Genomic DNA, 13,322 nt, shown 5'->3' with positions numbered 1-13,322 from the left:
AAAAGTGTTTATCTTTGTGTCCCTGTTTCAGTCATTTCTTAATTTTTAGTGACCAAACAAAAGGTACCTAGTTTCAAACTGAAATTTTACTCCAAACCCATGTCTCACATCTCTAATGTTAACAAATAAAGTAGGGCCAAAAGAAGTAGCCATAGCTATTTGTTTCAAGTTTTTAGCTTGAGTGAAAGGTTTTCTTGTCATTATTCTAAATGATATATCTTAATTTGTCCCAGCAGTACAACCCAGAGAGTGCCTGCTGCTTCCCCATCTGCTCACAGTATTAGTACTGCGACTCCAGACCGGACCCGTTTTCCCCGAGGGAGCTCAAGCCGAAGCACTTTCCATGGTGAACAGCTCCGGGAGCGACGCAGCGCTGCTTATAATGGGCCACCTGCTTCACCATCCCATGAAACGGGTGCATTTGCACATGCCAGAAGGGGAACGTCAACTGGTATAATAAGCAAAATCACATCCAAATTTGTTCGCAGGTCAGTACCAATGTACTGTCGTGTTTGTTTCCTCTAGAAATTACAAAGGAAACTAGACTTTTTAAAAAAATCTTTATAATAATTTTCTAAAATGGTTTCATAACATTTCATTAGAGCTGCTCTTTTACAGAGTTGGAAGAAAAAAATCTAGGAAGACAAAGTATTTTTCCTTAAGAGAGAGAAAGGAAAAAATGGACAAAATGAGATTTTAAAAATCTGTAAAATAAAATGGAAAGAACAAAAACTTGACTTCAAAAATGTGTGTTTTAACAAAAGATTATTTTATATTTAAAAGCCTTGATTGAGGAAAAGAAATGAGTTTACATGTTTCCTTCAAATTTATCTTGACAATACTTTTAAATTGCTTACTAATAATATATAATTTACATTTTTTTCTTCTTGCATAAAAAGCCTACACACCAGAGTCACAGATCACTTATGCAATTTTACATCATAAAACCTTATCATCAAAACATAGTAAACACAAAATGAATACATGTATAGTAAAGGTCTAATCTACTTAAACAATACAATTACACTTTCTAAAAAGTAAGCATACTTACTATGCTTACTATGCATACATGTACATTGCACATTGATGATACAAGTTGCTACTACAATGCAGGCTGATGTGGATTTGATCTATTCCTGTGTCCCACTAAATGCCTACTTAAGCCCTGCGACAGACAAAGCACTGTGTTAGGTGCAGAACAGAATCTAAAGATAGGTAAGATGACGTCTGTGCCCTCCAGATTCTTATAGTCTTGTAAGAAGCAGACAAACAACTAGCCATGATATAAAGCAGAACATGTGCTAAAAAGTGTGTGCAACATGCTGGATTCCAGAGGAAGACACAATTGTTTCTATCTAGGGAGACAGTGAAGGCGCCCTATCATATAATCATTTCAGCTGAGCCTTCAATGATGGGTAAGAAATAATTATACTTGCTTTAAGAAATACTAATTAAATACTTAGTTTCCAGTGTTATTAGTGTTTCTAGGATTTCAAAGAGTGGATGTGGAAAAGAGAAGAAGCAGCTTCAGTCTTCCTTGCCTTGTCATGGAGCTGTTTATAGACTTGGTTCATACATCGATTTGCCCAGTATCACATAGCTGAATTAAAAACTTTAAAGCCTCAAATGTAACATAAATTTCTAACCATATCAGTCAGTGACTTTGTACCATTGGGGCAATTACTATGCAGCATGACAACTTGCTAGAGAAAGAACTAAAAGTTCACCAACAGAGTCAGCATGGAAGTTAGAGCATAGTGTTAGCCAGCCATCTGCAGGGTACTAGTCAGATTATCAGTAGTTTCTGCTTTTGGAATTTGTCTATTTCAAAAAGCCAGGACTTTCTCATGGTTAAGCCAGAATTAATTTTAAAGTGAAGAAAAATAGGTTTGTAGTTGAGTGCTTGATTACTAATTTTGCATTAAGCATTGTGCAAAATATTTCTCTTAACTGCAACAAAAATTTAGACTCTAGGGGAAACAGAGTACTGTGGAAAGGAAGTCAGAAGACAGAATGCCAAAGCAAGAAAGTGCCTTAGAGCTGGTCTGTTGGGAGGTTCTGATAAAGATTGCCATATAGTCTTTGAACACATATGTGGAAACCTACTACACGCAAGGCCCTTTTGTAGGAGCTATTGCTACGGCAGTGAGTGAGACTGATGGGGCTCCTGCCTTCCTGTGAGCAACTTACTATCTTGAAACATTCCACACAGTTAAAGCATTTCCCTTGCTTGGCTCTGGTTTTCTCCTACCTCACAGACTAGCTATCCCTTCTCAGGCTCCTTTGCTGGCTTTTTTCAGATTCCCTTGCCTTTCCCCCAACCTCTAAATATTAGAATGCCCCAGAGCTCAGTCTTTGGACACATTTTTTTCTCTGATTTTCCTTACACTCTTGGTGATCTCAGTCGGGCTCATGACATTAGATTCCATCCTGTATGAACAACTCCCAACTATATCTCTAGCCCACATCTCTCTCCTGAACTGCAGACTCTTACATCCAACTGCTGCTCAGCCTCTCCACTTAGATACGTTATAGACTCTGAAACAGAACATGTTCAAAAGTAAACTCTCGTTCCTCTTCCCAAACCTATCCCTCCCTCATTCTTCACCGTGTTAGAAATTGGCAGCCTTGTCCTTACAGGTGCTCAGACCATAAGCCTTGGAGTTATCCTTGGCACTTCTTTTCCTCATACCACATCAGATCCATTGGCAATTTGTGTTGGCTTTACCTTCACAGCATTTCCAGGATTTAACTGCTTCCATCACTCCCGCCACTGCCTTCATACTCTGAACCACTATTCATCTTTCACTTCCTCATAGGTCTCCTAGTTTCTGTCCTTGTCCTCCTCTTCTGTTTCAGCAGTGTCATGTCAAGTCTGATCATGTCACTCTTAAATTTAAAGCCCCTGATTAGCTTTCACCTTGCTCAGAATACAATTCTGTGCCCTCACTGTGGCCTGTGGGGCCTTGTGTAACCTGGCCATCCATTTCTGCTCTGACCTCTTCTCCCACTCTTCCCCTTGCTGCTTCCACACCAGCCACACAGGCACCAGCCTGTCCTCAAGTACATTAAGCACTGCTTTGGCATTGTGTACCTGCTGTTCCTTCTGCCTGGAATTCTCTGCCCTAAATACCTGCATGGCTCACTTCTACACCAAACCTTATGATTTTCTAACCATCGCTCATTCTTATATAGGGAATAACCCAATTTGTTCAGTTGAGTATATATTGCCATGTGTAGGTAATTGTTTTTTAAGTGTTAAGTGTTGGAGAGCATGCTGTGCTGCATATGCTGTTAGAGCCAGCTGCACCTTCTGTAGCTCCATCTGCGTCCCACCATAGCTACTTAAAGCAGACTTCCTGGGCTCTTTGAAACAATTGCCAAGTAGCAGAAATTCTCGCAATGTTCCTACTGGCATCCAGGTAGGCAGGAACAGGGTATGGGTCAATTGCTATTTCAGTCAATTATAGCAGAGGAGATAGGGTCTAAGGGACATTTCACTCCTAATGCTTTAAGTTTGGCAGCTGTGGAATAGGTGTTTGCTAATAGTGAATAATAAAGCATAATATAAATAGGACAGAAAAGTCCAGTGAGATTTTTGTCCCTTCCTAAAGGAATTTTGTCTTAGCAGTGGGAGTCAACAGCATTACTGTCTTGCTTGCCAAATTGGTACACTGCCCATCTGTGTATATCAGTTCATCTACATGTAACTGAAAATGTACATTTCACTTTGAGCCTGCTCAAAAATGTTTTATTTATTTCAATGTGCTATAATAAAAATGGATTTGTATAGATGGCATTGAATTTTTATTATACTTCCCAATGAAAATGCCAGTTATTAAAAATAGAAATTTAAGAAATTACATTTGAATATGAGAATACATTTTAGTATTCTTTTAAATTCAGATAGAAAAATTTTTTTTTTCATAATATGTTTGTTAAGAAAGGCGTGTATTAGTTAAAGACCCTGAGAGGCATAAGGCATTCATATTCTTAAGAACAATTTAAAATTTTAGGGCTTGGTATGTGGGTGTGTTTTATGAATTTGGGGGATGGGAGAGTACCACTGATTTTATTCTTATTGCATTCGTTTTACATAAATAATAGAAATGTTTCTGGAATGGCTAAAACATTAAGACAGTATTGACTTAAGGATTCAAGTTGGTGATTTTTCCCACTATTTAATAGTATTTTACCCTTTATCACAAGATATTTAATTACCTTTAAAAATAACAAAGCATTAAAATTCTGGTAGACTTCAAAAATATTAATTACATGCAACACAGAACAATTAGTAGTGTTTTCCTGGTTTTATTTCGCAGGTGGATATCCAGGTAAGGTCAGTGTTTTTATTTAAGATTGAATCCGTGTTTTTAGACTCGCCTACATGGGTAGGCTGTTAATTTGCTGTGATATTTTATCATGTGCATGAATTGTTAGCATAACTTCTAAAAGAAATTGCTTATTTAGAAATTGGTATTTATTTGTTAACTACAAGGTTAATGTATATATTTTCTAAATTGAGCGACTACTAGAATTATACATAATTACAAATTTGAAGTTGAATCTTGCTATTGATAATTATTAAATAGTTTTAACTTTAGATTAAATTAAACCAAAAGGTAAATTATGACTTCAAATGAATCATGGCTGGGAATTGGAAGATTATGAAAAAAAAATTTCAAACTTTCACCTCATATTGCCTCTTGACAAAAATGAGTAGACGCTCAATAAATGATAAATTACATGTGGTTATGATGAAAAACATGAGAAATAGTCTCAGACTGACTAGTAATAGAAAACTGTCATGATAGAAGTTTGCTCAACAAGCTGATTTTAAAATAATTTTAGATATAGGTTTTCTTGATATATTTTTTACTTTTATCATTAAATCTCAACCTTCACTTTGTTTTGAGGGATCCAAGTGAAGGCGAAGCCAGTGGCAGAACCGACACCTCAAGGTGAGGAGCCACTATTAATACTTCGCTGCTAGGTCCCTGTGTATGAAAACGTACTTTTGAAATACTTACAGCACTTAATGATCATGAATAGATCTAATAACTAGATAGCATGCATATTTTAGATTTTTATATTGGGGTGGGTTTTCATAATGTTACCTAGCATTCAAGTCAGTCAACTTTAAGTTTGTTTTCCAAACATGCATTTGAATTGTGTACTTGGTATAGAAATAGGCTTTCTGTTCTATAAAGTATGTCAAGCTGAAGAATTAATAGATTAAATATACTGATATTTTTCTCACTAATGTAATTAAAATTAGTCTGAGTCAAATAGCACAAATAACACAGAACAGGGAGATAATTACATGTAGGAAGATTTGATATTAGTAATATATTTTAGGTGGTAATTCAGTGTTTGACCACATTTAAAAATTCTATCCAGGCATACTTTTGGGGATTTCTTTTTTTGACATTCCATGCTAGTTGTATATTCATTCTGGCAATGGGTTTCATACTTGAGCACAATCAGAATTACAGGCAAGACTTGATAAAAAGATTGCTGGACCCCACACCCAGGGTTTCTGATTCAGGGGCCGAGGCAGGTGCCTGTGCATTTGCATTTCTAACAAGTCCCCAAGGAGATGCTTATGCTGCTGTTCTAGGGACCACATTATGGACATGTTAGTACTTCTGTTCACATTTTCCAAATGGGAAATTTAAGAAATGAAGGCATTAATTTATTTTGAGTGTACCCAAGCCTTAAGGGATGCAATGTAAATTTTACAACCAACAAGTATTCCACAGTATGAAAGGCTCTGGCTTCATTCAGGAACGATTGTGACCAGCTGAACACAAGCCTCCAATTTGATTTCTACTTTTTAAGTTACTTAAAATATAAAACATAATTAACTTTGGAAAACTATAGCAGTCCCATGTAGTCTTTTTAACAAACTGTGCTATATTTATATTTAGTAATAATAGCTGAAATGTTTCTTCATAGAGTTAGGTACCTGAGTCACCATGATAGGGAGCCACAGGGGAGCGAGACAAATATTCTTCACTTTCTTCTGCCTTTTATAGAAACACGGAGGACTTGTTCTTAGCTTCTCCCTCACTTAGTCTTCACTTTTGAGCCCCTCCTTGCATTTCATCCTATATTTCCACTAAATTTCCGTCTGAGACATTTAGTAGTGTGTGGCATTGCAAGTGGCCATTAATAGTTGCATTTTTGTCCTTTTAATATAACTACGTAATTTTATTACATTATGTAATAATGTAACTGATTAGTAACTGATCTTTTATAAATGTTTACGCAATACTTTTCACATTCCCTTTTGTTTGGTTGTTGTTGGGTTTGGTTCTGTTTTTGCTTTTGAACTGACTTATTGAATACTAACTATAAAGTACTTTCTGATCATTTAATTTTCACAACAACTAGGTGAAAATGCCTATTTTACAGATGAAAAAAACCAGCAAGGAACATAGGTGGGATCAAGCCAGTTATAATAAGGTTCTGTCATTTCAGGGAAATGAGGTGATACCGTGCTTAGAAGTATAGGTTCTCAGCCGGAGTGCATGGGTTTCAGCTATGTTCTACCACTTACCTTACTCTGTGGCTTTGGGGAAGTTACTTCAACTCTGCGTGCCTCCATTTCCTCACTCTAACTGCCTCCTAGGGTTGTTCTGAGGGGTAAATGAGTAATTAATACATTTTAGGCACTTAGGACAATTCCTGCACCTAGTAAGTACTCAATAAATGTTAGCTGTTATTATATTAATATCCACATTTCCAGGAGCTTTCTACAATTGACTTATCAGTGGCAATGTCTGTGAGACCGTGCAGAAAAATATTTTATTGTCTTAAGTTCATCTTAAGGTAGAATACAAGGAAACTAGACTTAGAATAATACCCCTGAATTCTAGTCTTCACTTTTCAACTCATTAGCTCTATAACTTCAGAAAACTAATTTTTTTTTTTTTTTTTTTTTTTTCTGAGATGAAGTTTTGCTCTGTTGCCTAGGCTGGAGTGCAGTGGCATGATCTCAGCTCACTGCAACCTCCGCCTCCCGGGTTCAAGCAGTTCTGCCTCAGCCTCCCAAGTAGCTGGGATTACAGGCGCGTGCCACCACACCGGGCTAATTTTTGTATTTTTGGTAGAGACGAGGTTTCACCATGTTGGCCAGGCTGGTCTCAAATTCCTGAGCTCGTGGTCCTCCCACCTTGGCCTCCCAAAGTGCTGAGGTCACAGGTGTGAGCCACAGAAAACTAATTTTAAGTTTTCCAGCCATCAGTTCCGTCTTTAAAATGAGTGCTCAGTCAGCTGATCTCTCAGGTCCCTTCCAGCATGCCGATTCCACCAGAATTATACATGTGACCTTGGTAAATGACTCTGGTTGGCTTGCAAGCCCTAAGAGGCCTGTGATGCAATGGCTTAGATTCAGTGGGCAAAAAGAGAAAAATAGAGAACACGATGAAGTAAACACTTTCCATACTTATTAATAGACTTTGGAAATTTATTTTCTCTACGTATTCCTTTCCTTATTTTCTCAAGATTGCATAGTTTGAAGAGCTTTGGGGACTCAGATACCTAGGCTCAGACACCTGGAAATGAAGTAGATAATATATATAAAATTATACATGAATATATATCATACTATTGATATAAAATGTATATATATTAATTTAAAAGATGTATGCAGTAGATTATAAACTCCTTTCAAGGTACTTTTTTTTTTTTTAAATCACATAAGTGAGATGGGTTAACAAGTTGCAATTGTAACATCTCTATTTGGATAATTGTTCAAGAAATTTAATTACAGGATTTTCTGTATCACGAATAATCTATTAACTTTGATGAAGCTATGAAGGTTTCTTTCTATGACTGTTTGAAATGGGTTTTTTGTTTCCATATTACTTGGTGGATGCCTGCAATAAGTAAAATTCAGTGAGATTTAGTCATTTAACAAATATGTTAATTATTACTATGTACCCAGCACAGTTCTAGATGCCCGAGATATATCAGTGAATGAAACAGACAAAATTCCTTGCCCTCCTGGAGTTTACAATCTAATGGTAGATTCAGACAACACCCTAACAAATGGGTTAAATAATATGTTAGAATGTGTAAGTGCTATAGAGAAAAATAAAGCAGGCTAAGGGGGCTTGGCCATGCTAGGATAGGAGTTAGGGTACAATATGAGCAAAGATTTGAAAAAAGTAAAGGAGTTAGCGTCGCAGCCATCTGGGGAGAAGCATTCATGACAGAGGGAACAGTCTGTGCAACAGCCTTGTGGCAAGAACATAACCCGTGTGTTCAAGGAACAGCATGGAGGCCATTGTGTTCTGATAGGAGTGAGGAAGGAGAAAAATTCTAGGAAATGGGATTGGGGGTAGTAGGAGTTGGAGTGCAAGTCATGGGGAACGTTGTAGACTGTTTTAAGGATGTCTTTAGTGAAATGAGAAGTCACTGGAGGACATTGAGATGTTTGGTATAATCTAACGTCTTTACCTAATTGCAGTACAACATTCTTTCTCAACCTTACCAGGTAAACGAATTATCTTTCCCTCTGAAGTTACTACATTCCTCCTATGCAAAAAGGCAGAAAAAAGAAATTTTTTATATTTCAAAAATGTATATTTACAAATAGAATATTAGTGGTCCTTATTTTGTGTGTGTGCTTGAACAGAGAAATATGGAACTGAAGAAGGTATTAAGTTCTTCACTTTCATTTGCAGACTTGTTTCCCTCAAACCACTTATATTTAAGAAAAATGCTATTTTAGATTGACAATATTAAAAGTCAAAACAGATGGCATCTTGGGGTGTGTTTCTGTAACAGCAAGATAACATAAATCTTTGCGTCCATCTGAGGGTAGTCTGCACATTAGGTAGTTTTATTAGGCACTGGATTATGACCACTTAGATTTTATGTGTATTTTGATCTCTTTGCTGAATGAAATATTTGTTTTCATTCTTTCCCTTTGCCCTCTTCTTCCAGAAGTACATCAGGGGAACCAAAAGAAAGAGACAAGGAAGAGGGTAAAGATTCTAAGCCGCGTTCTTTGCGGTTCACATGGAGTATGAAGACCACTAGTTCAATGGACCCTAATGACATGATGAGAGAAATCCGAAAAGTGTTAGATGCAAATAACTGTGATTATGAGCAAAAAGAGAGATTTTTGCTTTTCTGTGTCCATGGAGATGCTAGACAGGATAGCCTCGTGCAGTGGGAGATGGAAGTCTGCAAGTTGCCACGACTGTCACTTAATGGGGTTCGCTTCAAGCGAATATCTGGGACATCTATTGCCTTTAAAAACATTGCATCAAAAATAGCAAATGAGCTTAAGCTGTAAAGAAGTCCAGATTTACAGGTTCAGGGAAGATACATAAATATATGAGGTACAGTTTTTGAATGTACTGGTAATGCCTAATGTGGTCTGCCTGTGAATCTCCCCATGTAGAATTTGCCCTTAATGCAATAAGGTTATACATAGTTATGAACTGTAAAATTAAAGTCAGTATGAACTATAATAAATATCTGTAGCTTAAAAAGTAGGTTCACATGTACAGGTAAGTATATTGTGTATTTCTGTTCATTTTCTGTTCATAGAGTTGTATAATAAAACATGATTGCTTAAAAACTTGTATAGTTGTCTAGATTTCTGCACATGAATGTATGTTTGATGCTTTGATTTGAAAATGTTCTTCCCTGTTATTTACATTCTGGTGAGTTTTTAAAATTCTTACCTCCATCATGCAATTTTGAAAATTGTGTCCAGAATTAAAAGTGCATAGAAATAGTCTTACAATTGTAGCATGGACCTTTAAAAATTGTTTTAAAATCTTATTTAAATTTAAACCAGAAGCTGAAAAATAGATCAGCTTCATTATACACAAAATTATTACTGCTTATCTTTGCTCTTTTCCTTGTTATCCCACAAGGTTTAGTTGAGAAGATACAAAATGTTTACAGTGTTGGCACTTAGAGTTTTTAAATTCAAGTACATGAAATTCAATAATAGCATTGCCTTGAGCTAACTAAGAAGTACTGGGAAAAAAGTTAAATCTACATCAAGTTTCTTTTGAACTTTGAAGTGTTTTCTGACCCACTGCTAATTGTAGCAACAAAATTTAAAAGAAAAAAACCATACTTTATCTGGCTGTTATAACATAAACTGTCACATAGGTTTGCTGCCTTCAGAATACCGCAATTTAATTGCGGGAATATAATAATATTGGGACTGTTTCACAGCACAAACTCATCTTTACAGTGTTGATCAATGCATCAGTTAAGAAGTAATGCCACCTCAGGAATTAACTGGCATTGGGAACATTTGCCTCATTCTCCTGCTATCCTCTTCATTCACCCCTGCCACTGTAATATCTATAAGTACTTAAGAGACTTGTGAGCAAAACATACTATTTATAACAGTATATTATTGATTTATGCTTATGTGGTTGTTCAGTTTGTTCCCATGTAACTCGTTTGTTTTAAATATTTTGCCAGATTTGTATTTATTCCACATCATTATGCCTATAATGTGCCGCTTTGTGATTGGGCATTTGCCTACTTTTCTTTCATAATTAGTGATATATGCGATGTAAAACCACTAGTAAAGGTACATTTTAATACTTGTTATTTTATACTGAATTAGCCTTGGAGGTTGACTGTGCAATGTTATTTACTGTTGTAATTACTGTAATACCAACATATGGGCCCCATCTGCACACTCCAGAAAAATAGAAAGTGTATTCAAATTTTATCAGTTTAAAGAAAATAAAGCTGTGATAAATACTGTAATTCCAACCTACATTAGAAGGTCTAAGTGTAGGTGATGTGCCATTCCATAATGGCTTCCAGACTAGGGTGAATTTTACGTTCTGTACTGTACTGTGATGTAGCTTTCTTCTGTAACAGTTATGTTCTAAAATTAAGTGAGTTTTTTTTTTTTTGCCTTAGCAAAGGGTGGTGTTTGAAAAAAAAATGTGTAGCCCCTTTTTAACCTAGTGTTCATTCAAAAAAAAAATTGATGCAAATCTTTATTCACTTTCACTGGTGCACACTGAAATTTTACTTGAACAGTTCTCATAATAAAGCACTTGTCTTTTGCTCTTTATCAGAATGTGAATTACCTGTTTTCCGGTACAAAAGTATTCTGTATGAGGAGTTTATTGTATGTGTTCTAAATTTAGTTGGCAAAGGGTGAAGCTGTGAAGGTTTTCAAGATTATTGAAACTATGAAGGTTTCTTGTCATTATGACAAGAAAGTTTAATCTTTTTATAGGAATTCCTGTCACTGAAATACTTTTTTAAAAAAATAGATTCATGTGTTTTCCACGGTAGAAACTGATGTTTTTTTACATTTTCTCACTGTGGCCAACTCTTCTGTGTTTGTAGAAAGGAATTTGACTTCAATATCTTTTATGAACTAAAAATGAAATCTTGATACTCACTTTAGATTTTTCATTTTATGTGTTCATGACAACATAAATATTTTTCAAAGATTTAGAGGAATTTTGCAATATGTTTGCATAAATAAATACCAGTTTATGTTCACTGGCTATGTGATACCAGGATTTCCTTGGCTTCTGTTGAAATATTATTTGATATGACATCCCTTATATTAAATTAATTATTTTGTAGAAACTGGGGCACAGCATTTTATTTGTTAAATGAAAAGAATAAGATGAAATATACTCCAGAACCTTGATCCAATAATATTCTCTAAGATAGAATTTGATTTAAAACCTAAAAGCTCTTATTTTGAGGTGATTTTCACCAACAGTGTCATTTCGCACCATAGGGGGAAAAAAAGCATACGGTGAGCAGCAAGGCACCAATTTACTGTAAACTAGTGATTCCATTAGCCTGTGCAAATTAATCAAGATGACCTCTGCCTTCATTTTCGAAATACCTATTGAAATACCTACTGTGTCTTAAGATACATAAAAAAAAATTATAAAAGATGGTTCCTACCTCTCTGAGATTTTGGTCCATTTGAAAAAATAAATGTAAATATATGCACAACTAAAAGATACACACACACACACACACACAGAGGAAACTGAAAGCACTCAAACAAGCACAGATAATAGATGCTATAGAAATTCAGAAAAGAGTGAATTCTGTATGGACATTGGAAAGGCAGGTCTTTTAAGGGATTTGAAGAGTGGGTAAAATTTAAGAGACAATAGAAAAGATCCTACAGATGGAAAAAAAGCTGCAAGTTAGTAATAGCTCTAAGTCATGTTAAAAAATAAGCCACATATTCTAGGAAGTGGCAGGGTTCACATAGCTTGATTAATAGCTGATTATGTAAAGCATCAATTGGCAGTCTCAGCTTGGACTTCATCTATGGATAGAGGGGAGAAATTAGGAGGTTTTTTAAGCCAAAGAAGTACCTAACTGGTTGTTAAAGAATGGCTTATTAATTCAGCAAGTTTGTTGAGTGCCAGGGTACATTAGAGTCTAGGTTCTAGGAAACAGCAGTAAAAAAAATGTATCATAGAAATGTATGAACTCGATTAAAGACTAGAGGCAGGAAGATCTTTTCAGAGGTTAAAACAATAAAGCATGAATGAGATAGCATAGATGTGGGGTGGTTAACACAGGGTGGAAAAAGGTAAAAGGAAAGAGACATTTCAAAAAATGTATCAACAAGGTATCATGGGCCAAGTGCAATGGCTCATGCTTGTAATCCCAGCACTTTGGGAGGCCGAGGTGGGTGGATCACTTGAACTCAGGAGTTCAAGAACAGCCTGGGCAACATGGTGAAACCCTGTCTCTACAAAAAATACAAAAATTAGCCGGGCATGGTGGCATGCACCTATAGTCCCAGCTACTTGGGAGGCTGAGGTGGGAGGATCGCTTGAGCCTAGGAGGCAGAGGTTGCAGTGAGCTGAGATCATGCCACTGCACTCCAGCCTGGGTGACAGAGTGGTCCCTGTTCCCCCTCCCTCTCCAAAAAAACAAGGTGTCATGAATCGGATTCACAGACTGTAAGAAAGATGATTGGGTGGGAGCAGAGCTTCCTGGCATAGGATTCAAGTTTTCAGCTTGCATTTTAAGACTTCCACTTTCACTTAACATGGAGTAACAAGTACCAGATTTACTCTCCCACCTAAGACAATGAAGAAACAAGATGAGCTATATGAAATAATAAATTCACACAATGTTTTCATCAGAATAAAAACAATTTTTGATACATTGGCTATTAGTCAATGAAGAACAATGATCCTTGAGAGGAAAACAAACAAAATGACCTCTATGATTGGCCCAGCTTGTGTGGCACAGGGAGAGGAAACTCAAGTTGGAGCTTGGCATTCTCTGGTTAAGAAGTCAGAACTGAGAGGCCAGGGAGGCCA

General features: G+C 36.3%; 1 protein-coding gene across 8 annotated transcripts in view; it reads left to right on the top strand.

The window, feature by feature from the left end:
* MARK1 (microtubule affinity regulating kinase 1) overlaps nt 1–11,074 on the top strand; it is a 136,584-nt gene extending 125,510 nt beyond the window's left edge. For 4 of the 8 annotated variants that reach the window (XM_054520119.2, XM_009237499.4, XM_054520138.2 and 1 more), the window contains 3 exons: nt 234–488; nt 4,917–4,961; nt 8,956–11,074. In XM_054520119.2, the coding sequence (XP_054376094.1) occupies nt 234–488; nt 4,917–4,961; nt 8,956–9,310 (655 nt within the window). In that variant the 3' untranslated portion in view covers nt 9,311–11,074. The remainder of the gene's footprint in view (nt 1–233; nt 489–4,916; nt 4,962–8,955) is intronic. The other 4 variants (XM_054520125.2, XM_002809437.5, XM_054520114.2 and 1 more) reach the window with 3 other exon arrangements.
* Nucleotides 11,075–13,322: the final 2,248 nt, after the last annotated feature.

The sequence above is a fragment of the Pongo abelii genome, chromosome 1 (genome assembly GCF_028885655.2).
Source record: "Pongo abelii isolate AG06213 chromosome 1, NHGRI_mPonAbe1-v2.0_pri, whole genome shotgun sequence".
In the NCBI taxonomy this organism is placed as follows: domain Eukaryota; kingdom Metazoa; phylum Chordata; class Mammalia; order Primates; family Hominidae; genus Pongo; species Pongo abelii.
Note: the sequence above shows the minus strand (reverse complement) of the source record. Positions and strands in the feature narration are given on the sequence as shown.